This window comes from Trachypithecus francoisi, unplaced genomic scaffold, assembly GCF_009764315.1.
Source record: "Trachypithecus francoisi isolate TF-2019V2 unplaced genomic scaffold, Tfra_2.0 Lachesis_group3, whole genome shotgun sequence".
In the NCBI taxonomy this organism is placed as follows: Eukaryota; Metazoa; Chordata; class Mammalia; order Primates; family Cercopithecidae; genus Trachypithecus; species Trachypithecus francoisi.
The window spans coordinates 98,637,283-98,663,139 of NW_022681468.1; the positions used below are offsets into that span (position 1 = coordinate 98,637,283).

The window sequence follows — 25,857 nt, forward strand, 5'->3', positions numbered from 1 at the left end:
TTTTAAGTAGAGACAGGGTTTCACCGTATTAGCCAGGATGGTCTCGATCTCCTGACCTCGTGATCCGCCCGTCTCGGCCTCCCAAAGTGCTGGGATTACAGGCTTGAGCCACCGCGCCCGGCCTGAAACCAAATTATTAAAGTCATGAAATTGGGGTACCTGTAACATACATGTGATGAGGGGGGCTTCCCAGACACAATTCAATATGGAAGAACAGGCTTAAAAAATATGAGACACGTGGGTTAGTCAAATGGAAGAAGTAGGCATCAAAAAAACTGGTAAAAGATTGGGTGCAGTGACTCACACTTGTAATCCAACACTTTGGGGGGCTGAGGCAGGAGGAATGCTTGAGCCCAGGAGTTCCAGACCAGCCTGGGCAACATAGTGAGACCCCATCTCTCTCTAAAAAAATTAGCCAGGCATGGTGGCGCATGCCTATAGTCCTAGCTACTAGGGAGGCTGAGGCAGAAGGACTGCTTGAGCCCAGGAGGTTCGGTTGCAGTGAGCTGTGTTCTTACCACTGCACTCCAGCCTGGGCAACAGAGTAAGACCCTGTCTCCAAAAACGAACAAACTGGTAAAGGTCATAAGATAAGGGAAATGGCTCCCATGTAGGTGAAGATTATATAAAGATGAATTTAAGTGATGCAGGAGGAGTAGTTCAGCTAGAAGGGGCAAGAGGCCCAGATAGACTGGGAAGGGGTCCAAAGACTTTAACAGGGTGACAAGGGCCAGGGTATATATATATGAATATGCAGTACTTATTTGAAAGCCTCCTTTGCCAACAATATTCAGAGGAAGTTAATGTTCTCTATGACTACTAATGTTTTTAAGACTGCCAAGTCTTACTTTAAGCAGAACCTTTGAAGTATCATATTTAAAGCCAGGAGTCACTACAGGCAGTCTACATTTCTTACCAGCTGATATCCTAAAACTTGAATGTTAAATCAGTTGCTGGGAACTTAAAAGCAAATTTTCACAGAGAAACATAACGAATGTTGTGATTACTTTCCTTAGTACAGCTAACAAGCCTCACAACATAGTCTGAGTTGACTATTGCGGACAGAGAAGATGTATGATGTAGTGGAGGTGACTTACGTTCCTCTTTCTAAATGCGTTAAGACAATTTTCTTTTTTAAAAGAGCTTGTTGGTGACCATTAAACTGAACGGCATTTTAAACAGAAATAGATTAGTAGAAATAGCTTCCTCTAGTATTTTCCTTTTTTTTTTTTTTGAGATGGAGTCTTGCCCTGTGGCCCAGGCGGGAGTGTGGTGGCGCAATTTCTGTTCATTCAAGCTCGGCCTCCCGGGTTCATGCCCTTCTCCTGCCTCAGACTCCCGAGTAGCTGGGACTACATGCACCCGCCACCACACCCGGCTAATTTTTTGTATTTTTTTTAGTAGAGACAGGGTTTCACTGCGTTAGCCAGGATGGTCTCAATCTCCTGACCTTGTGATCCGCCCGTCTCGGCCTCCCAAAGTGCTGGGATTACAGGCGTGAACCACCACGCCCAGCCGTATCTTCCAATTTTCAAGAATGTGGCTGCCATATTCCAATTTGGGGAAGTAGCTTAAGGATTAGCCCCAGGGAGTCACTACTGTTACTGAGAGTTAACACAACAGGATTCTACTTCTACCTACTCGCAGTGTGAGAGTCAGAATCAGAAACCACTGCTGATAACCCCGTTAGATTTCCGTGGCCACACTGAGGTTATGCAAGCTTCAACAATCTCAAAGAGTGGGGGTCCTTTGTTAAGATGCCTGTAAGGTCTTTACAGAAAGCATCAATTCAGCAGATTACTGGGGCACTCTTCTCTAGAAAAGACAAGACACTTCAGGTTTTAAAGTGGCCAGGTTGTGGGAGTCATGTTTGTGGTGATCTGGGCAGACCCAACAAAATTAACATACTCATGAGGCTTGAGCTAATAGCAATTGGTATAAACAGCAGCTCAAAAATTCATTTAGATTGCCTGATGTGAATATAATTTGCCAAGGCACGAATGAGGCAGAATAAAGAACTCAATAAATCACCATAACTATGTGTCCAAATGAGGGTCTGAGCTGTGAGGCAAAGTGAAACGTTTGACTGCCCAACAGTTGAAGTCACAAAACCTTAGGGAAGGCTTGGCTTTCCTCCTGTTTTATCAGAGAAAGACACAACATTTCATTCCATATAGTGAGGCAGCCACAATTCCTGCAATTTATAAAGAGTGCAGGTGACAGAATAAGGCCAAGGGAAAGCATCTGAAATTGAAAGCAGTGATTTCTCTTAAATGGAGTCTTTTAGAAAGATCATTTAACTTAATTGTGGTAGGTTCTGGCCTTACAATTCTAAGAGGCACTGTCCCAATTTTAAGAAGCTCACAGTGTTGGGATAGGAAAAGGGTAAACAGATAAATAGAATGCAAGAACAAATAAATCACTTAAAAGCTGCAGAACCTAGTACCTTCCTACCACTAGCCGCTTTCTATTACTGAAAATAGAAACTGACCACACACAATCCCCTAGAGTCCTAAGAATAACTACTGGAAATACTAGGCAATATTTCCAATGTGAGACAATACAATGAGTCAGCTGCAGGCTTGTAACAACTTAAATTGACAAGTCATAAGCAAGAGGGCTGATGGTCCAGTCTCCAAGAGAAGCAGTATAAAAATCCTTGCATCCTAAAAACAGAAGCATTTCCACAGAATCAAGCCATTTTTGGTTCACTTCTGGGATAATCACACAACAGATATCTGAGCAGAATCTGCTGTAAGCAAAGTTGTGAGACTTACCACAACCTCCCTTGCATTCAGAGAGAAAGGCAGAGCCTTTCTGAGCATTCAGAATTCTTTCTTCCTTGCCCCATGCAGATTAAAGTAAAACCTTTCATACATACTCCTTAAGAAATAAGCAGTAGAGCAATAGTACGAAAGGCAAGAAAAAGTGAATGGATGGGTGTCTCAGATGTTTCAGGGAAACATAATAGAGAAAAGCCCTTCACCAGAATGAAAAAGGAAAGAGAGACAGCATACACTACCTCATCCCAGGTTCTTTCCGCTCCAATTAGACTGAATAAAATGACAAAACCTAAATCCTTCTGGTAAAATTTATTTTAAAGAGATCACCTAAGATTAACTCAAATCACTGAGCAGAGTGTTAAAACCCAGGTTAGATATTATGGAGAGAAAACAGATATGCTGTAAAAATGCTATATAAGATATGTTAAAGTACAGCTCCCTGACAACTCTGACACTTACAAACACTCATTACATTTCAGAAGAGGTAAAGAGATAAGGACCAGAAGTCAGAATTTAAAAAGAGAGAGCAATGATTGGAGGTAGAAGAAGTGAAGAAGACACAAAACACAGGGCAAGGGAGAAAAGACAAAAGAATGACTATGTTATGTACATGTGTATATGGAAAGCACACACTCACACATCCCTCTAAAGGGCACTTCTCACCACCCAAAACTTTTTAAAAAGCCTTTACTATGTGGCATGGTTTGCATGTGTGATGATAGACACAATATTACATACATAAATACATAACCACATATATACCACATACACACATAAACACACATACACAAATCTGTACAACACATTTATCAACTATACAACATAAGCACTGACCAATCAGGATGGAGCAGAGTCCTTATGGCCATTGCTGGTTTAGTTGCCGTATAGTGGGATTTCAATTAGAGTTGGGGAGTGATGGCACACATATGGGAGGGTTGGGACAGTAGCAATGTACCAAACAAAATAGAAGTATTTCAATGTCCTAACAACTGGTACAGCTGTGCTGGTGTGAACTAGCTGATTACTAGCTACATGCATATAAGCATGTGTGCACAAGTGCATATACACACAAGGAGGTCAGAGAGAGATTTAAGTCATTCTTTTTTTTTTTTTTGAGACGGAGTCTCACTTTGTCACCCAGGCTGGAGTGCAGTGGCTGGATCTCAGCTCACTGCAAGCTCCGCCTCCCTGGTTCACGCCATTCTCCTGCCTCAGCCTCCCGAGTAGCTGGGACTACAGGCGCCCGCCACCTCGCCCGGCTAGTTTTTTGTATTTTTTAGTAGAGACAGGGTTTCACCGTGTTAGCCAGGATGGTCTCGATCTCCTGACCTCGTGATCCACCTGTCTCGGCCTCCCAAAGTGCTGGGATTACAGGCTTGAGCCACTGCGCCTAGCCTCATTCCTTTTTTTGAGACAGAGTCTCGCTCTGTCGCCCAGGCTGGAGTGCAGTGACTCGATCTCGGTTCACTGCAAGCCCCGCCTCCTGGGTTCACGCCATTCTCTTGCCTCAGCCCCCTGAGTAGCTGCGACTACAGGCGCCCGCCACCATGGCGGGCTAATTTTTTTTTTTTTTTTTCTGTATTTTTAGTAGAGACGGGGTTTCACCCTGTTAGCCAGGATGGTCTCGATCTCCTGACCTCATGATCCACCCACCTCAGCCTCCCAAGGTACAAAGATTACAGGCATAAGCCACAGTGCCCGGACGATTTAAGTCATTGTTATTCTTTCTTCTTTTATTTTATTTATTTATTTATTTTTGAGGTGGAGCCTTGCTGTCACCCAGGCTGGAGTGCAGTGGTGAGATCTCAGTTTACTGCAACCTCCTATTCCCAGGTTCAAAAAATCCTCCTGCCTCTCAGCCTCCTGAGTAGCTGGGACTACAGGGGTGTACTACCACACCTGGAAAATTTTTGTATTTTTAGTAGAGACGGGGTTTCGCCATGTCAGCCAGGCCGGTCTCAAACTCCTGACCTCAAGTGATCCGCCTGCCTTGGCCTCCCAAAGTGCTGGGATTATAGGTGTAAGCCACCACATATGGCCCAAGTCATTCATATTCTTAATTATAAAATGAGATCCTGAGGAGCCCTGATATTCATGCCTTGCATTCAGACTTTACTACTCATGATTAGTAATCCACTTTTATCAAGAGTCCCACAAACGCTAAATTTAAATGAAGAGAGACATGACATCAGTGAAAATGGTAAAGACTTCTGAAAATCCTCTCCACCATGAAAAACAAACAAACAAAAAACATTGGCACACTGGCAAACAATCACCAGCATCAGTTTTTTTCTTTTTTCTTTTTTTTTTGAGATGGAGTTTTGCTCTTGTCACCCGGGCTGGAGTGCAGTGGCACTCACTGCAACCTCTGCCTCCTGGGTTCAAGTGATTCTCCTGCCTCAGCCTCCTGAGTAGCTGGGATTACAGGTGCCCGCCACCATACCCGGCTAATTTTTTGTATTTTTAGCGCAGATGGGGTTTCACCATGTTGGCCAGGCTGGTCTCGAACTCCTGACCTCAGGTGATCTGCCAGCCTGGGACTCCCAAGGTGCTGGGATTACAGGCATAAGGCACAGCACCCAGCCTTTTTTTAAAGACAGGGTCTTGCTTTGTCACTCAGGCTGGAGTGCAGTGGTGCAATCTTGGCTCACTGCAACCTCAGCCCCCCAGGCCCAAGTGATCCTTCCTCTCATCCTCCCAAGTGCCTGGGACCACAGGCGCACACCACCACGTCCAGCAAATATTTTTATTTTTTGTAAAGACAGGGTTTACCATCTTGCCCAGCCTGGTCTCAAATTCCTGGGTTCAAGCTATCCACCTGCCTTGGCATCCCAACGTGCTGAGATTACAAGCATGAGCATTGCACCCGGCAGTTTTTTCAATACGACAGAAATTAACCAAAGGCTTGCAGAAACTGGAGAGTGTATTCAAGAAAAACAGCTGAAACTCAGTGAGAACAGTGAGTTCTGTGGTGCTTTAAACTCCCCTATTCCAATCTGCCCCTCCTACCACCCCCTCAAAGCCTCATTCCCACAGAACTGTCATTAGCTGACCTGTTCAGAGGTCACACTCACAAGGCTGTCTTTATTTGACCTGACCAAGAGCTCATCCAGTGCAAACAGCCTTTTCTCCAGAAGCAATCGTCAAAAACATTAAGGATAACAGTTTAGGCAAACAAGAGACTAACTAAAAACCTTATAAGGAAGAGCTGGAGAATGAGATGTTTGTGGAGAACTCTGACAACTTGACATATTCCTGGATGGGATCTAGGAGGCCACAGTGCATGTGTGGGCTGTGCACATGCTCAGAAAAGATCTGATAAAGCTCTTGTTTAGCATATTGTCAATTAATATAAAATGGACAACCAGCGGCCCTCAGGGTTGCTCTGTCTATGGAGTAGCCATTCTTTTATTCCTTCACTTTCTTAATAAACTTGCTTCCACTTTACTCTATGGACTCTCCCTGAATTCTTTCTTGTGTGAGATCCAAGAACCATCTCTTGGGGTCTGGATCAGGACCCCTTTCCCGTATAGTATTGCAGCTCAAAACGAAACAAAAAATATCCCCCACACAAAAAATTCCCGACCATGTGGCTTCACTGGTGACTTGTACCAAATGTTTAAAGAACTAGTTAATCCTTTACAAACTCTTTCAAAATATAAAAGGAAAACTTCAAGTCACGAGGCCAGTATTACCCTGATACCAAAATCAAACACAAAGATACCAGAAGAAAATAAAACTATAGGCCAGGCGCAGTGGCTCAAGCCTGTAATCCCAGCACTTTGGGAGGCCGAGGGGGGCGAATCACGAGGTCAGGAGATCGAGACCATCCTGGCTAACACGGTGAAACCCCGTCTCTACTAAAAATACAAAAAAACTAGCTGGGCGAGGTGGCGGGTGCCTGTAGTCCCAGCAACTCAGGAGGCTGAGGCAGGAAAATGGTGTAAACCCGGGAGGCGGAGCTTGCAGTGAGCCGAGATCATGCCACTGCACTCCAGCCTGGGTGACAGAGCAAGACTCCATCTCAAAAAAAAAAAAAAAAAAAAAAAAAGAAAAGAAAAGAAAAGAAAACTACAGACCACATTTAAATTAAGATCTTTTGCTTGTTAAATTTGTAACTCAGTGATAAGTATTTTTAAGAGCACTCCCAAATGGCTGATGGAGACTCAAGATGCTCAGGTGATGCCAAAAACAAAAAACAAACCCCCTCCCAAAAAAAAACCCAAAACAAAAACAAACAAACAAACAAAAAATAATTCCACCCAATGTGTAGTTCATCCAGATGGGCCTGGCAATGTTAAGCAATTTTTCCTTTAACTCCCCTGACTTCCTCTGCCTGACTTCCTCTGTCTGAAAAGTTACTCCACAGCAAAGGAAATGCTTCAAACTCTATAGTCACATCCTCGAAAAGTTTATCTCCGATGACCCAAACAAAACGCATACACAGCCTTTTCAATTATTTACACTTTATCTATTTGTGACTTGATAAACATACGTTTTTTTTCCACTGTGGCTATCAGGAATAATGCTACTATGAAGATAAAGTTGTTCAAAGTAATTGTAATACAAACTCATCTTTTAAAATGTTTGTATTACCTGCTACCTAGTTTGCTGAACACAATGACAAGGTTTATGGCTCTTTTTATGCTGTTGCTGTCTAGGAAGTTGCCTTGTATGTAGTAGGCCCTCAAATAATTGTTGATTAAAGCATAATTAACATCTGTTTTCTAACTGTGATTGATCTCCTTTTCAGTGCTTACTAAGTAACAACAACTGGATAGAACCACAGCCTTCAGAAGATTCTTGAAGTGAGGCAGCAAGTGGAAGGGCTAAAAGAAATTTTTAATTCTGAGTAGCCAGAGGTATAAAAACAGACCAAGGTTTTAGTGTACTGGAGCTTTTTGCACACGACACTCGTGTGGGCTCTGTAAGTTTGGGTGAAGGGTAGAAGAGTGGGTAATTGCCGGGCGCGGTGGCTCAAGCCTGTAATCCCAGCACTTTGGGAGGCTGAGACGGGCGGATCACGAGGTCAGGAGATCGAGACCATCCTGGCGAACACGGTGAAACCCCGTCTCTACTAAAAATACAAAAAAACTAGCCGGGCGAGGCGGCGGGCGCCTGTAGTCCCAGCTACTCGGGAGGCTGAGGCAGGAGAATGGCGTAAACCGGGAGGCGGAGCTTGCAGTGAGCTGAGATCCGGCCACTGCACTCCAGTCCGGGCGACAGAGCGAGACTCCGCCTCAAAAAAAAAAAAAAAAAAAAAAAAAAAAAAAAAAAAAAAAAAAAAAAAAGAAGAGTGGGTAATTTTATATGTTGGTAATATTATGTTGACCGATCTCCTCTGATTACATTGCCATGGCAGTAGTTGACATTACCATGTCCTAATCATGTAAATGTAGTATCTGATAGATACCACCAGGTTTCATTTAAGAGACATTATTATGCAGAATGTCACTTGATGCTGTGGAGAGGGGTGAATCACAACTGCTATTTCATAGCCAGGAAATTGAGATCAACTGATTTTACTTACACGGGTAAGAAGCAGTTGGCTCTAGGGAAGCTAGAAATGGAAGTCTCTGTCTTTGATCATTTTATTGGATTAGTGTCTCCCAAACTTGGCTGGTCATCAGAACAATGAAAAGGTCATTTTTAAAATACAGATTCCTAAGCTTAAAGTCTAATTCTACTGATTCAGAATCTCTAATGTGTCAGGCTGCAATGATTCTATGTATGCCAGTGGTAGTAATGTTTGTTTTTGCTGCTAGGAAATTCCAAAAGGAGCCTTATATCTGACTGTCAGAGGAGTGGGGTTTTGGAGAATAAGCTAGGTCGGCTTCCATGTCTAAAAAGGGAAGTAGATTGAAGATATACTTTGTATAGCTGTCACTCATGCTGTCTATCAAATCATGAATAAAGCACAAATAATTCGTGTGTCATCAACTCATGAATGGATAAATGTGGTAAACTGGAAATAATCCATATGTCATCAACTCATGAATGGATAAATGTGGTAAAGTGGAAATAATGCGTATGTCATCAATTCATGAGTAAATAAAATGTGCTATAGCCATACAATGGAATATTATTCAACAACAAAAAGAAATGAAGTGCTGCTGCTACAACTTGGATAAACTAAGCTAAAAGAAGCCAATCACAAAGGACTATACATTGCATAATACCATTTACATGAAATGTTCAGAATAGACAAACCCATAGACAAAGCAGGAGTCTGATGGTTGCCCAGGGCTGGGGGAGATTAAGGGAAAATGAGTGACTACTAATGGGTACAGAGTTTCTCCTGGGGTGATAAAATGTTCAAAAATTGACTGTGGTGATGACTGCACAATTCTATCAACATACTAAAGTCCACTCACACTGAATTGTATGATACGTGAATTATGTTTCAATTAAGTTGTCATAAAAAAACTTCATGACATTATCTATTAAAGCTTCGTATATATATTCCCTATGGCCATAACTCCTCTCTGAAATGTATACCTAACAGAAATGCATATGTGTGTGTGTGTGTGTGTATACATATATATATTAACCAAAATTAAAATATTCATAGAAGCAGTATTTACAGGCCATGGGCGGTGGCTCACGCCTGTAATTCCCAACATTTTGGGAGACTGAGGCAAGCAGATCACTTGAGGTCAGGAGTTCGAGACCAAACTGGCCAACATCGTGAAACCCCATCTCTACTAAAAATACACAAACACACACACAAATTTAGGCGGGCATGGTGGCTCTTGCCTGTAATCCTAGGTACTGGGAGGCTGAGGCAGGAGAATCATGTGAACCTGGGAGGCAGAAGGTGCAGTGAGCTGAGATTGCGCCACTGTACTCTAGCCTGGGTGACACAGCAAGACTCTATCTCCAAAAAAAAAAGAAAAAGAAGCCCTATTTACAACAGTCTGAAAAACACAAAACAACAACAAGAAACTTCACCAATAATTTATAATCACATAATGAAACAGTACACAACAATGAGAATGAACAAAGGATGGCTCCATGCAACCACATGGATGCATATCACGAACATTATGTAGGGTAACAGAAACCAGACACAAAAGAGCACATAAGATATGATCCCACTTAAATCAGCTCAAAAGTGGACAGAAATGAACTGTGGTGTTATTAATAGGAATCAGAAGAGTGGTTACCACCAAATGGAGGGTGGCTAAGGGTGGAAGGGGATATGAGAAAGGTCTCTGTGGAGCTGGTAATGGGTTCTACAATCTGAATGCCAATTACACAGGTGTGTCTCCTTTTGAAAATTTACGCAATTGCATACCCATCTACCTTGTTCATTTTTCTGGATCATATATCTATATCTATATATATCTCTATATATATATATATATATATTTTTTTTTTTTTTTGAGACAGAGTCTTACTCTGTCCCCCAGACTGGAGTGCGGTGGCAAAATCTTGGCTCACTGCAACCTCTACCTCTCAGGCTCAAGTAATTCCTGTGTCTCAGCCTACCAAGCAACTGGAATTACAGGCATGCACCACCATGCCCAGCTAATTTTTGCAATTTTTTTTTTTTTTAGTAGAGATGAGGTTTCACCATGTTGGCCAGGCTGTTGAACTCCTGGCCTCAACTGACCTGCCCGCCTTGGCCTCTCATAGTGCTGTGGGATTACAAGGCGTGAGACACCTCGCCCAGCCCTGGATCTTATATTTCAATAAAGAATTTACTGAAGAGACACAAAAGACTGTCAACAACAAACAAAAGAACAAAAACCCAAATGTGTAAAAGAGCATGAGCTCCTGGAAGGTATGTCTCTCACATTTTTGTGTCCCTCCAGTGCTTTCATTCTAAGGGTGCCCAGAAAGCATTCACGGAATGAATCAAGGAAGATATTCCTACCTCTATCTTTGTTCTAGGAGGGCTGAGGTGCTCTGAACAGAAAGAACAATTCCGATGCCACTCACCTGGGCTTTCTCTCTCTTTGCTCTAATCAGTGTGTCTTGGTAATGCTGGGCCACTTCTGCAAGGACTCCCTCAAGTTTAGCTGCAGGAATCTGTAGGGCCTGCAGAGTCTTTTGGGCATCACCTTCATCCAGGGCTTCATTAATTAAACCAATGGCTAAAATCCCTAAATATAAAGAGACAGAAAGTTTTTTTTTCAAATTAAGGAAGTACATAAACAAATCAATCATGAAACATACTAACTAATCATAAATCCACCTAAGAGTAACCATGATTCAAATTGCAACTTACCATCCATTAAGCAGCACTGTTTTAATTTTTTAAATATTAGTGTTTGTTTCATCTAAACTTGCTTGTATTCATATTCCTATTGAATGCTCAAGTCATTTTGTTTCATTTTTAACTGCTCTAACTTAAAAGTGATGAGGATTTTTATGAAACTGGCCTTACTGTATAGTTTTCAGGTACACTGGAATGTGTAATCAAAAACATTCTTGAGTCACAAAGGATTCTTAAAATCACACAGAGTCTTAAAGTCTTCAAGTCACACAGAGTCTTAAAAAGGTTCAAGTGTCCTTAAAAAGTCACCTAATTTAACACTTTTATTTATTTATTTATTTATTTTGAGACGGAGTCTTGCTCTGTTGCCCGGGCTAGAGTGCAGTGGCCAGATCTCAGCTCACTGCAAGCTCCGCCTCCCGGGTTTATGCCCTTCTCCTGCCTCAGCCTCCGGAGTAGCTGGGACTACAGGCGCCCGCCACCTCGCCCGGCTAGTTTTTTTGTATTTTTAGTAGAGACGGGGTTTCACCGTGTTAGCCAGGATGGTCTCAATCTCCTGACCTCGTGATCTGCCCGTCTCGGCCTCCCAAAGTGCTGGGATTACAGGCTTGAGCCACCGCGCCCGGCAACACTTTTATAGAAGAAATAACAAGGCTTAGCAATCTCTTCTCCAACATTACACAGCAAACAAATGGCAAAAGAAAGATCCAAGCCCAGGGCTCCCTAATGCAAGGCAAGGCTCTTCCCATTAAGTCAGTTGAATGTTTCTCACAGAAAATACAAATTAAAATTAGAAATGTTCACTTCCCAGGTATCTTAGGCAGCCTTACTGCTTTTGTAAGGACTCTGCTGTATAATAAAAAGTCTGGCTGGTCTTTGTCTCTGGAGGAGCCTCTAAGACCCTTGGGATATCCTGAGTGATAGGTATGTTTCTGTTATTCATAGTGGGCCCCTCTGCCCACACCTGAATTTATGCCAACCAATGACTCCTGGTTGGCCTCTTGAGAGTTTAAGGATGGAGACTAGCCATTGACTTTGAGGTTTAGAGTCATGTGATACCAGCCTGGCCTCCCAATCTCCAGGGAGCAGGGGCCAAATGAAAATTGAGTTTAATCACGAAGCCAATACTATCAATCACGCACATGTAATGAAGCCCAAATAAAAACTCTGGACGCCCAAAGTTCAGGTGAGTTTCCCTAGTTGGTGATACATATCAATGTACCAGGAGAGTGACACATCCTGAGAACACAGAAGCTTCAGATTGAGGACTCTCACAGATAGTGCCGGATGATTCTCTTCTTTCAGCTGATCCTGATTTATATATTTTCTAATAAAATTGTAATCATAAGTCTAGCATTTTCTTGAGTTCTGTGTCATTCTAGCAAATTATTAAACTAAGGGGATAGACGGCTCCTCCAAACTTGCAGCCAGTTGTTCAGAAGTACAGTGGCCTGGGAACTCTGCAGCTTTCAGCTGGTGTCTGAAGTGAGAGGAGTCTTGTGGAGGAACATGCCTACAACCTGTGCAATTTGACCCAATTCCATGTAGTGTCAGAACTACTTGTTATAATAGCATTTAAAAATAACAGATCATGTTCAATTCACCTCCCCCAAAATTTAGTTCTTATTAGACATATACCTAATTATAGCAATTGCCTGGTGTTCTCAAAACAATATCCAACTCTAGCTTTTTGTGTTATATAGATATTTTTAATCTCTCACCCAAAAATCCTTCTAGGAATAGTATTTTGAACCACTTCATGGAATCACATCATCATTACTGGTGACATTATTTGGGGAGGACAGGAAGATAACTCACTCTCATGTTCCTCTTGCACCACCAGGTTCACATGGTCCACGCAAGCTTGGATATCATTCCATGTAATGAATTCATTATTCTCTGCATGTGCCTGAGCCTTCAGTTTCATCAACTCATCGAGATACCTGCCCCAGACCCCCAAGTAAAAAGAGCATTAAGCACAGCATTTTTAAATATTCAAGGAACGAAGATTGCTAGGGTATCCCAACCATTTGATATATCCTCAAGGCCAGTTTTGGAACTGTGTAGTTGCTTTAAACAAAGTGCAAAAATGCAATAGAAATCACTTATTCTCAATATCCTGTCACATATTCTAAATTTCACATTAAGACTAACTCTAGGGCCGGGAGCGGTGGCTCAAGCCTGTAATCCCAGCACTTTGGGAGGCCGAGACGGGTGGATCACGAGGTCAGGAGATCGAGACCATCCTGGCTAACACGGTGAAACCCCGTCTCTACTAAAAAATACAAAAAAACTAGCCGGGCGAGGTGGCGGGCGCCTGTAGTCCCAGCTACGCCGGAGGCTGAGGCAGGAGAATAGTGTGAATCCGGGAGGCGGAGCTTGCAGTGAGCTGAGATCCGGCCACTGCACTCCAGCCCCGGCGACAGAGCAAGACTCCGTCTCAAAAAAAAAAAAAAAAAAAAAAAAAAAAAAAAAGGACTAACTCTAGAATCAAAGGCAGCAGTTCAAGCAATTCCTCCATAGACAAGAAAAAAGGCTACACATGAGCTAATAAATGCAGAAGGAATGACAGAGCAACAAATCATCATTCAGCAACTTTTATTGAAGGTACTGATTTAGGAAAGATTATCAATTGGGTTAAAAAAAAATCACGGAATGCTTAAGGGAAAACTGGGTATTTTGATGGTGCAAAAGAGATGATGTTCTAGTGATGAGGGAAAAACATAAATATGCAATGGAAATGTAAGTGGTCTCCCTAATCCAGGGATCAATCTTAGTATCTCTAATGGTGGAAAACGTGGGTTTTATATGCCTATTGATATGAGACAATATGAAATACACATCACCAAAAATGTTGAACTGAATCATGACAAACATATAGATTTAATTTCCAATTTACAGGAATAAGGCAAATATGGGAAAGCAACTAGAACTATCCATAAAATAGGACATCTTACATGGCAATTGGTCCCATCCTTTTAACAAGTCAGTGACATGAAGAAAGGGACAATTCTAGATTAAAAGATACCCAAGGGACACAACAGCCAGATATAATACATGTTCCTAGGCTGGATCCTATTTTCAACAAAACAGTTATAAAGGACAGTTGGAGAACAACTGAAGACGAATGAAAATGAACTAGCTAGGGTTAGATGATATTTAAAAAGTATTGGCCGGGCGCGGTGGCTCAAGCCTGTAATCCCAGCACTTTGGGAGGCTGAGACGGGCGGATCACGAGGTCAGGAGATCGAGACCATCCTGGCTTAACCCGGTGAAACCCCGTCTCTACTAAAAAACACAAAAAACTAGCCGGGCGAGGTGGCGGGCGCCTGTAGTCCCAGCTACTCAGGAGGCTGAGGCAGGAGAATGTCGTGAACCCGGGGAGGCGGAGCTTGCAGTGAGCTGAGATACGGCCACTGCACCCCATCCGTCTCCAAAAAAAAAAAAAAGTATTATTTAACTTTGAGATAGTGTTATTTTGACTATGTAACATACTTCAATAAGCCTACTTACATATTTAGGAACGGAATGTCATATTTTTCAGCATAGCAAAGAATTAAATGAATCAAAGTAGAACCAAACAAAAGTATGGCCATGATAAAGTAATAATGCCTGCAAAGAAAATCGGAGCACTGACATACAAAAGACAGAGTTAGGCCGGGCGCGGTGGCTCAAGCCTGTAATCCCAGCTCTTTGGGAGGCCGAGACGGGCGGATCACGAGGTCAGGAGATCGAAACCATCCTGACTAACACAGTGAAACCCCGTCTCTACCAAAAAATACAAAAAAAAAACTAGCCGGACGAGGTGGCAGGCGCCTGTAATCCCAGCTACTCGGGAGGCTGAGGCAGGAGAATGGCGTGAACCCGGGAGACAGAGTTTGCAGTGAGCTGAGATCCGGCCACTGCACTCCAGCCTGGGCGACAGAGCGAGACTCCGTCTCAAAAAAAAAAAAAAAAAAAAAGACAGAGTTAATAGCTACGTAATGGATTCACTCCCTTCACTCTGGACACCCACCTCTGACAGTTTTCTTCCTCAATATTGGTAAGGCCAGTAACTGAACTGCTCAACTGCTTCCACACTGTATTCACATCTCCTGATTCCAATGCCCTGTTGATCAGGGCCACCGATGACAACATCTCCACTGCAACAGAGAGCTCTGGGTGGGTGAGATTATGCTGTACAGAAAGGGACAGAAGGGAAAACAGTGAGGAAAGACATTCTCCAAGACCCAGGGAGTTATAAGTTTAACAAAACCATAAGAAAACCAAGTTTATGCAAAAAAGTTCTACCTAACCACAGGAAGAAGTGGGTATTACATTCACTTCCACCCAACTTTGCTCACAAACAGGACAGGTTTAGTGAACTCACTTCAGGACTCTGTCGCTGCAGGGTAGCCAGCTCCTTCTGATAGAGATCGGCGGCGAATGGATACACCTGGGGCAGCTGGGCTTCGGGATTCATCAGTTCCAAAACAGTCTTCTCAGCAACACCCTTCTGGATTGCAGCATTAATCACTGCTACCGCTGCCAATCCTGTGTAGAAAACAGGAGTCAGAAATGCAGTGGGCTTAGAGAGCCCTCAGGGGAAGAAGGTGCCAATCTTCACGGAAAAAAATTACATTCTATGGCTATCAGTCATGAAGTTTGAAGTGGAACTTTCATCTTTAAAAAAGCAGCCTCCTTTGTAGGAAGAAGGGTGAATTGTACGTTATGTGAACCGTATCTCAATAAAGATGTTTTCTTCAAAAAGCAGTCTCCTACCTGTTCTCCTCATCCCTATTTTCTTCCTATTCAATTCATCCTATATGCTACCACTACTTCCCACCTAAACCATCTCTTCCTTCTCCTACTTACTGCCTGGCTTCTTAAGCTACCGTTCAAAGCTTTCTACAATCTTTCCACCCTTTGATCTTACACAACTCAGCCCAAAACATTTACAAAATTTGTATTCTAACCACCGTTCCTTAAAGACATCTTTCAACAACTGTACTTTGGCTCCCGCCTCCTTTTTCCCTCATTGTCCTGCACTAGGAACATTTTCTCTCCTCTTTCACCATCCAAATCTCAGCAACCCCTTAAGTCTCACCTTCTCCAGATATTTCCCTAACAAACCATGAAGTGTGTGAGAGCCAAAGTGAGCCTATATTGACTCCAGTTCTACTTCCAAAACTGGAGTAACTTGGCCAGGAGTGGTGGCTCACGCTTGTAATCCCGGCACTTTGGGAGGCCAAGGCAGGTGGATCACGAGGTCAGGAAATCGAGACCATCCTGGTCAACATGGTGAAACCCCATCTCTACTAAAAATACAAAAATTAGGTGGGTATGGTGGCACGTGACTGTAATCCCAGCTCCTCGGGAGGCTGAGGCAGGAGAATCGCTTGAACCAGGGAGTCGGAGGTTGCAGTGAGCTGAAATCGCGCCACTGCACTCCAGCCTGGCAACAGAGTGAGACTCTGTCTCAACAACAACAACAACAACAAAATAAAAAAGGCACACAGACCAATGGAACACTATAGAGAACTCAGAAATAAAGTCACACATTTACAGTCATGAGGAGAACATTTTTTGACAAAGGCACCAAGAACACACATTAGGGAAAAGACAGTGTTATGGTTTGGATTTGGTTTGTTTGTCCCTACCAAATCTCATGTTGAAATTTGATCCCTGACATCACCCTGAGGGTATAAAATAGAAAAAAAAAAGAAGAAGAAGAAATTTGATCCCTAGTGTGGTGGTGTTGGGAGGCAGTGCCTAGTGGAAGCTGTGTGGGTCATGGGAGCAAATGTCTCATCAATGGCTTTGTGCCATTCTCGTGGTAGTGAGCTCTTGCAAGACTGGATTGGTTCTTGGGGAGAATGGATTAGTTCTCATGAGAATGGTTTGTTATAAAGTCAGGACCCCTACTCACTACCCGGGGTGATCGGTCCCTCTTCACCTGAGTCCACTTGCCCTTTGATCTTCTCCTTCATGTTCTGATGCAACACAAAAGCCCTCACCAGAAACCGAGCAGATACTGGTGCCTTGCTTCTTGTACAGCCTGCAGAGCTGTGAGCTAATAAATTACCCTGCCTCAAGTATTCCTTTATAGCAACATAAAATGAGCTGAGACAGACAGTCTCTTCAATAAATGGTGTTGAGAAAACTGGATAACCATATGCAGAAGAATAAAGCTAGATCCCTATCTCTCATCATACACAAAAATAAATCAAAATAGATTAAAGACTTAAATCTAAGACCTGAAACTATGAAACAACTGGAAGAAAACATTGGGGCAATGCTTCAGGACACTGATCTGAGCAAAGTCTTTTAGCTAAGACCTTAAGAGCATAAGCAATGAAAGCAAAAATAGACAAATGGGACACGTCAAGCTAAAAAGCTTCTGCAAAGCAAAGGAAACCAACAACAAAGTGAAGAGACAACATACAGAACGGGAGAAAATATTTGCAAATGATCCATCTGAAAAGACAACAATAACCAGAACACATAAGAAATTCAAACAGGCCGGGCGCGGTGGCTCAAGCCTGTCATCCCAGCACTTTGGGAGGCCGAGACGGGCGGATCACGAGGTCAGGAGATCGAGACCATCCTGGCTAACACGGTGAAACCCCGTCTCTACTAAAAATACAAAAACTAGCCGGGCGAGGTGGCGGGCGCCTGTAGTCGCAGCTACACGGGAGGCTGAGGCAGGAGAATGGCGTGAACCCAGGAGGCGGAGCTTGCAGTGAGCTGAGATCTGGCCACTGCACTCCAGTCCAGGCGACAGAGCGAGACTCCGCCTCAAAAAAAAAAAAAAAAAATTCAAACAGCAGCAAAAAAAACAAAAACAAAAACAAAACCCACAAATAATCCAATTTTTACATGGGCAAATAAGCTGAATAGACTTTTATTAAAAGAAGACACACAAATGGCCAAAAGATATATGAAAAAATGCTCAACATCATTAATCATCAGGGAAATACACATCAAAACCACAATGATACACCTTCTCACTCCAATTAAAATGGCTTTTATCAAAGACAAAAAAATAACAAATGCTGGCAAGGCTGCAGAGAAAGGGCTCATACACTGTTGAAGGGAATGTAAATTACTATAGCCACTATGGAAAACAGTATGGAGAGTTCTCAAAAAATTAAAATAAAACTACATATGATTCAGCAATCTCACTGCTAGGTATATGGCCAAAAGAAAGGAAATCAGCACTCCCATGTTTATTGCAGCTGTATTCACAATAGCCAAAATATGAAATCAACCTAAGTGTCCATCAATGAATAAATGGTTAAAAAAAAAAAGTAGTATATACACATGATGGAATATTATTCAGTCATAAAAACTGAAGATCATTATGTTAAGTGAAATAAACCAGACACAGAAAGGCAAATACCTCCTGATCTCACTCATATATGGGAGCTAAAAAAGTGGATCTCATGGAGGTAGAGTTGACTGGTGGTTCCCAGAAGCTGGGAAGGGTAGTGGGGAGGAGGAGATAGAGAGGTTGGCTAATGGGTACAAAATTACCATTAGATACAAGGAATAGGTCTAGTGTTAGATACCACAGTAGGATGACGACAGTTAACAATAATGTATAGTTCAAAATAGACAGAAGAATTGGAATGTTCCCAACATCAACAAATGATAAATGTGTTAGGTGACAGATATTCCAATTACCCTTATTTGATCATTACACATTGTATGCATGTATCAAAATATCATATGTCAGTGCTTCTTGGTTGGTTTGAAAAACAAAACAAAACACATGTACCCTCAAAATATGTACAACTATTACATAGCAATTAAAACCACAACAACAACAAACTGGAGGAACCCTCCTGCCACCAAAAGTACCTGGCAGTTGGTTACAGCTGGTAGGCTCAGGTGGGGGATGAGAGTGACAGAAGCTAACCTCAGACCCTTCAGTAACACAAAGCCACAACTTTCCTCCCATACTGTTTCAATGGACTCTTACTTCTCTGATATTGCTGGGCAGCACTGTTTGCAGCATCCACTCCAGACTGCAGCTCCTCCTTCTGCAGGGGGTCAGTCTGACCACTCTGATAAAAGCAAAGAAAATTATGTAAAGATTACTCATTCCTATGACTCCAGGCCTTAAGGTTCTCATCTCTCAAAAGCAGTCACTAGGGACAGAGAGCCATAGTCATAAGTGACAGCTCAGGCTACATGCAGCCAAGGTGGCAGCCCCAGCTAGAGCCAAATGTCTTTGCCAAAGCTGGGGTAGAGTGAATTTACAGATACCAGTACATTGTTAAACATATTACATGAAAAGCCTCAAAATATTCTAAGGGGAAAGCGTTTGTAGAATCTTAAGCACGTTAATGCTACTTACTTTGACCAATGTACGCTGGGTATTGGTAAAATGTATACTTGCCCTTATTTAGACAAAAAAGAAAGTCCCTCATGTTTGTTCTAAAAAAAAAAACCCCACAAAATACAATACCACACCATCTACCCTGACTGCACAGTAAGTACTTTTCAGTGTTGACCAGAGCAAACTAATGAGGTGCAGTTTTTTTTTAAGTGCAAATTCTGATGTAAGAATGCAAAAATATTCAGGTTTTCCCCAATGTCTTTTAGTTAAAGACAGCTGAAGTGAAGGAGTGGTTAGACTGGGGGTGGGTGGGTATTGTCTGTTTATTTTAAAAGAGGATTCATAGCTCTACAAGCAAAAGTGAGTTGAAGACAATGTGTATTTTACCTGAGGATTTTTTCAAACTAATTTATATGCAGAGGAAAAAGTTGTATTGCGGGAAAAAAAAGGCAGCATATATATCTTTAAATGACAGCATGGGATTCAAATGGATATATACAAACTCTTACAGCTTCAATCCAGACTGTTTACCTGTCTCTTCTGCTGCTTATCACTCAGGAGCTGCTTCAAGTACCAGTCACTATTCTGTTGCTGCAGTCCTCGAAGACCCAGGGCTGGTGACTGTAGAGCCTTGAACAAGGCCAGTGCATCTCCTTGTTCTAAAGCCAAGTCGATGTTTGCTAATGCAGAAAATGCTGAGGAAAAAAGGCAAAAGCTTATGAAAGGACTATGTGAACAGAACAGCCTAGAATAGTTTTCCTTCCCCAAAACCAATCTCAGTTCCAGATATGGAAATATAACTCAGAGAGCCTTTACTCTGTGGTTCTCAGAAGCAAAAGATCTCGGGATTGGAAAAGAACCTTAGAGTCATCAAGTCCAGGGGTTCCCAACAAGCTGTTCGTCGGATTTCATACAGATTCCTGGGCCACACTCCCAGCCCACTTAAAAACTTCCAAATGTAGACAGCTCAGCACCAATATGGAGCCAACAATCCAGACCAACATGATGCTTAAATTCCCTTAAAATGCCAAGTAGTTGTCCAGATTATACTTACAGACTACCAAACAGGAGAAAGTATCTCCCAGGGCCATTTACTACACCTTTGAACAATTTTGTTTCAAAAATATTTTTAAAGCTCCAACCCTAAAGTTCACACTGAATACATTCCACTGCCCCTCCCTATGACAGCAAATGCCTTACGAGCAGCCTTATTTCCTTTATGTCTTACATACCATCATTTTGAATCCTCTCATTACCCTGATACTTCCTGCACACACTCCACCCACAAGTCAGTGCCCAGATATCAAGGGTGGTCCAACCTGTGTAGCGTGAAAGCCATCTTCCCCCTCTCTACATTCTCTCTTCTAAGCATAGAAACTGAGTTAACACAAGATCTATAATACAATACATGACAATGAAAACCCAGATGTTCCTTCATCTGAAAATGATAATGAAGATGACTTCCCTCATAGGAATAGATTTAAGATTAAGTAAAATCACATACATAAAAGCACTTCATATACTGTGAAAAAACAAAACAAAACAAAAAAGGTCTTCTTAGCCTGAAAGACAGAATAAGATAATTTCTGATTTCAGAAACGATAGCCACTAAGGAATCATAATTACTTTATTACTTTCCATTTCCTTATTTTTTGAAGAGAAAATGCCTGTCCCTACCACCACTTACAGATAAACATCTGATTTTATCTAAGTAGCAAAAAGAAATCAATAAATACCAAAAATAAAAATATCTAGGGAATAGTAGTACTTATCAATTGCAAATGTTTTCATTAGTAAAAAACAAAGTAAAATTAATAAGCTGTTATAAAGAAAAGCAAAACAGCCCAAGAGAAAATAAAGTCTCAAACTAGAAAATGGGAAGTAGGGGCAATGAGGAGACTAGAACTATTAAAAAAAGTCGGGGGGGAGGGGAAGAAAAGGTTAAAACATCGGTATGGATGTGAGGTCTCACTGTAGGCTCCTAAGATACTGTTTATTTCTTCCTAGTATTTATACCCGCCATTGAACTGAGCACCAAATCAAGGTGGTGGCTTCTCAAGTCATGTCTGTAGGTCTATGTGGCTGTTAGCCAACTAATCATCCATTCCTTCAATGATATTTACTGAGGATCTGCTACATGCTGCAAACATAATAGGGAAAAAACCAAATATCCTTATCCTAATGGAGCTTTCATAATAGCTAGGGACAGAAAATATAATCAATGTAGATAACAAACTAGACTTTCTCTAGGTATATAGCATAGAATCTTACAGTATCTATCTACAAAAGCATCTAGTAAATTTTGCTTTTTCTAGGAGTGTATACATACTACTTAAACATGTAAATATTAAATGAATATCTATAAACATTTATATTGCAAAGATAATAAAGTGTGGAACATTACTTAAATACTTCCTCTCACTGAACTTTACTTATGTAACTCTAACTTTTCCATATTCTACTTAACAAAAAAATAAAAACTTTTCTAATTTTTAACTGTTTGGCCTGTAGCTTTTTCCTGGGGCAGTGTCAATGGCCTCATTGCTGCTTCGAATGCTCTGGGCAAAGAATCTTATCTATAATTACATTAATTCCTGGAACCTGAAGTCCCTATACCCTCCTGGCATCTAACTTTCCTTTGCCTCAGACTTTCTCTACAATTAGGAAAAGACTGTCCTTTCATAGGGAATTCTGCCTTATCCTCACCCTCTTATCTATCCTAAGGATCCCTGTGAAGATCCATGTACACTGAAAACCTACTCAAACTTCTAGACAGAAATCATCATTCCCTTCTTTATTCTATGACTACACCACATGCACTCTTGGCACCTTGCTCTAATCAAGCTGCCCTAAAAGTACTCATTTGCATGTCTATCCTCCCCACTATACTGAAAGGTATTTGAGGGAATTTTTATTATTTTGCTCCTCTGACTACATAATAATAATAATATGAATAGGACATTTTAAGAACATATACATATTGTTATTTCCTTACATGTGCTCACAACTGATTCTTATATAATTAGCAAGGTAAAATTACAAAGGTTATAAAATAACGAACAGTAAGGTAGAGAAAAATTCCTTAGTAAAACAAAAAATATTTTATGTACTCTATGCAACAGGAAACATGCTGGACTTTCTTCTCACAGAGAACCAACCATAAGGACACTCCAGTTTATATTTGCTGACTTAAGAATTAATACAGATTCAGCACAAGATACCATCCACATTTGAATGGATTATTCTGCTCGGAAGGTCATTATCCTAAATGAACCAGAAGGCAGCAGAATACAAACAATGCTGGTCATCTACTTGGGAGGCTGAGGCAGGAGAATCTCTTGAACCCGGGAGGCAGAGATTGCAGTGAGCCGAGATTGCGCCACTGCACTCCAGCCTGGACTCTGTTTCAAAAAATAAAAAATAAAAAATAACCCAAAAAACAAGAATGCTGGCCGGGCGCGGTGGCTCAAGCCTGTAATCCCAGCACTTTGGGAGGCCGAGACGGGCGGATCACGAGGTCGGGAGATCGAGACCATCCTGGCTAACACAGTGAAACCCCGTCTCTGCTAAAAAATACAAAAAAATTAGCCGGGCGAGGTGGCGGGCGCCTGTAGTCCCAGCTACTTGGGAGGCTGAGGCAGGAGAATGGCGAGAACCCGGGAGGCGGAGCTTGCAGTGAGCTGAGATCCGGCCACAGCACTCCAGCCTGGGCAGCACAGCGAGACTCTGTCTCAAAAAAAAAAAAAAAAAAAAAAAGAATGCTGGTCAGGACTTAGAACTCCAATCCTATGGAATTGGTAAAATCTTCTAAATCTCTACTTATTAGTATTAGTTCAAATGAGAAATTTAGTCCTCCAAATGAACAATTACTATTATTATTATTATGAGTATCTTGAACAAAACAAGATTAAGCCTGGCCTAGCTGGTTGAAATAAAACTTTTTAGTTTTTTTAGTGAGTCTAAACCTATGCTAGGAATTAGGAGGACTTCAAAAGAAGCAGAATATATAATCTCTACTTTAAGGAGTTTACAAAGATGTCAGAAGAACAAGCAATACAAGACAATACATAATTAAGTACAAATTTATAGGGATGAGCCTGTGTATGACACAGGAAAGCCAAGCATATTGAACTGTGATAGGCACTGAAGTGAAAATTGAACTGGATCTTGAATGATGGGTACAATTTGGATTAGGAAGAGATGAGGCATGAGGGCATTACAGTAGAGAGATTACATGACTAACAAAGTGATAATACTAATGTTCACTGAGTATTTACTAAATAGCTGGCCATTTACATACACTATCTCATATTATCTGCATAACAACTCTACTGCAGGTGCCCAATGTTACACAGCTTTTAACAGAGGAACAAGAGATCAAATATCAGGTCAGTATTCTTTTCTTCACAGCCAGATTCTTTTTTTAAAAAAATTTAATTAATTAATTTTTTGAGACAGGGTCTCACTCTGTTGCGCCTACAATGCAGTGGTGTGAACACAGTTCACTGCAGCCTCAACCTCCTGGGCTCAAGCGATCCTCCTGCTTCAGCCCCCAAGTAGCTGGGACTACAGGCGCATGTCACCACGTCTGGTTAGTTTTTGTATTTTTTTTAGAGACGGGGTTTTGCCACATTGCCCAGGATGGTCTCAAACTCCTAAGCTCAGGAAATCCACCTGCCTTGGCCTTCCAAAATGCCGGAATTGCCCGGCCCTGATTCTTTTTAAGTCATAAAATGTACAGAATGAGTATGGGAGGTAATTAGGCAAATGAGCTTCTACTGAGAGCTGTACGCATGAAATATTGCATAAAGAACTTCACTAGGCTAGGCATCTGCATTTTGTCTGGCAAGTATGAAGAAGTCATGGTGAGTTCTTTAGCAGAGTAGCAACAAAATTATAATTTCAATAAATTAATTTCCCCAAAGTAACACACATATAAAAGTCAGCATTAAAAGTATAATCTCAATTTTGTTTAAATATGTTTTGGAGGCTGGGCAAGGCAGCTCACGCCTGTAATCCCAGCACTTTGGGTGGCCAAGGTAGCAGGATCACTTGAGATCAGGAGTTTGAGACCAACCTGGGCAAAAGAGCGAGACTCTGTCTCTTAAAAAAAATTGTAAAAAGCAGCTGGGTGTGGCGGCGCATGACTGTAGTCCTAGTTACTAGGGAATGTGAAGCAGAAGGATGGCTTGGGCCCAGGAGTCTGAGGCTGCAGTAAACCATAATCGCAACTGCAGCCTAAGCAACAGAGTGTAACTCTGTCTCTTAAATAAAAAAGAAAATTATATATATATATATACACACACACACACACACACACACACACATACATACACACACACACACGCATTTTGAAGAACATACAAAAAAATGCCAGTAATGATTATTTCTAAGTGATGATTATTTCTAAGTGATGGAGTCTAATTTTTGTGGTTTATTGTTTAAAATCTAGACAGTTTGCATTATTCTTTAAAGGAAAAACAAAACTATAATGTTACTTAAAAAAAATAGAAAAATAATTTTTTTTTTTTTGAGACAGAGTCTCAGTGTTGTCCAGTCTGGAGTACAGTGACACCATCTCAGCTCCCTGCAACCTGCGCCTCCCAGGTTCAAACGATTCTCCTGCCTCAGCCTCCCGAGTAGCTGGGACTACAGGCGCACGCCACCATGCCCAGCTACTTTTTGTATTTTCAGTAGAGATGGGGTTTCACCATATTGCTAGGCTGGTCTCAAACTCCTGACCTCAGGTGATCCACCCACCTTGGCCTCCCAAAGTGCTGGGATTAATCAGTCACTGCACCTGGCCAGGAAAATAATTTTTTTTTTTTTTGAGACGGAGTCTGGCTGTGTCGCCCAGGCTGGAGTGCAGTGGCCGGATCTCAGCTCACTGCAAGCTCCGCCTCCCAGGTTCACGCCATTCTCCTGCCTCCACCTCCCAAGTAGCTGGGACTATAGGCGCCCGCCTCGTCGCCCGGCTAGTTTTTTGTATTCTTTAGTAGAGACGGGGTTTCACCGTATTAGCCAGGATGGTCTCGATCTCCTGACCTTGTGATCCGCCCATCTCGGCCTCCCAAAGTGCTGGGATTACAGGCTTGAGCCACTGCGCCCGGCCGGAAAATAATTTTTAAAACCATGTAATAGGGTGAAAGAGTGAAACTATAGCCAAAAAGACTACTATGACGCTACTGTCAGTGTAGGAACAAGGGGCTGACTGAAGATTTAAAACGGAGGAATAGAAACACAAAAGATTGTTAATAAGCAATTGTTGCTAAACAAATCCACTAATGTCTAAAGTAAGTAAATTAAACCATGTTGTAAGTCCCAGAATAGATCAACATTCACATTATATTATAATATCCCTTTAAATGCCTGACTCAGGAACATACTTACTATTGACTTTGTTTACATTGCCTTGAATTTCAGCTTGCGTGAGCAGCTCCTCATAAACATCTCTTTCTCTCTCTGAGTTTTCTGTCTGAGGATGAGTAAAAAGCGTAATTAAGTTAGCCTAAGGTGTCTAAGACCACATA

The 25,857-nt window shown here is 41.8% G+C and overlaps 1 protein-coding gene across 1 annotated transcript in view; it reads right to left on the reverse strand.

Moving 5' to 3' along the window:
• Positions 1-25,857, reverse strand: part of IQGAP1 (IQ motif containing GTPase activating protein 1) — a 124,191-nt gene that overhangs the window by 39,832 nt on the left and 58,502 nt on the right. The window contains exons 9-15 of the mRNA XM_033188990.1: positions 25,718-25,802; positions 19,859-20,022; positions 18,968-19,052; positions 15,374-15,537; positions 15,020-15,180; positions 12,823-12,947; positions 10,728-10,891 (exon numbers count right to left, since the gene is read on the reverse strand). Of these exons, the coding sequence (XP_033044881.1) occupies positions 10,728-10,891; positions 12,823-12,947; positions 15,020-15,180; positions 15,374-15,537; positions 18,968-19,052; positions 19,859-20,022; positions 25,718-25,802 (948 nt within the window). The remainder of the gene's footprint in view (positions 1-10,727; positions 10,892-12,822; positions 12,948-15,019; positions 15,181-15,373; positions 15,538-18,967; positions 19,053-19,858; positions 20,023-25,717; positions 25,803-25,857) is intronic.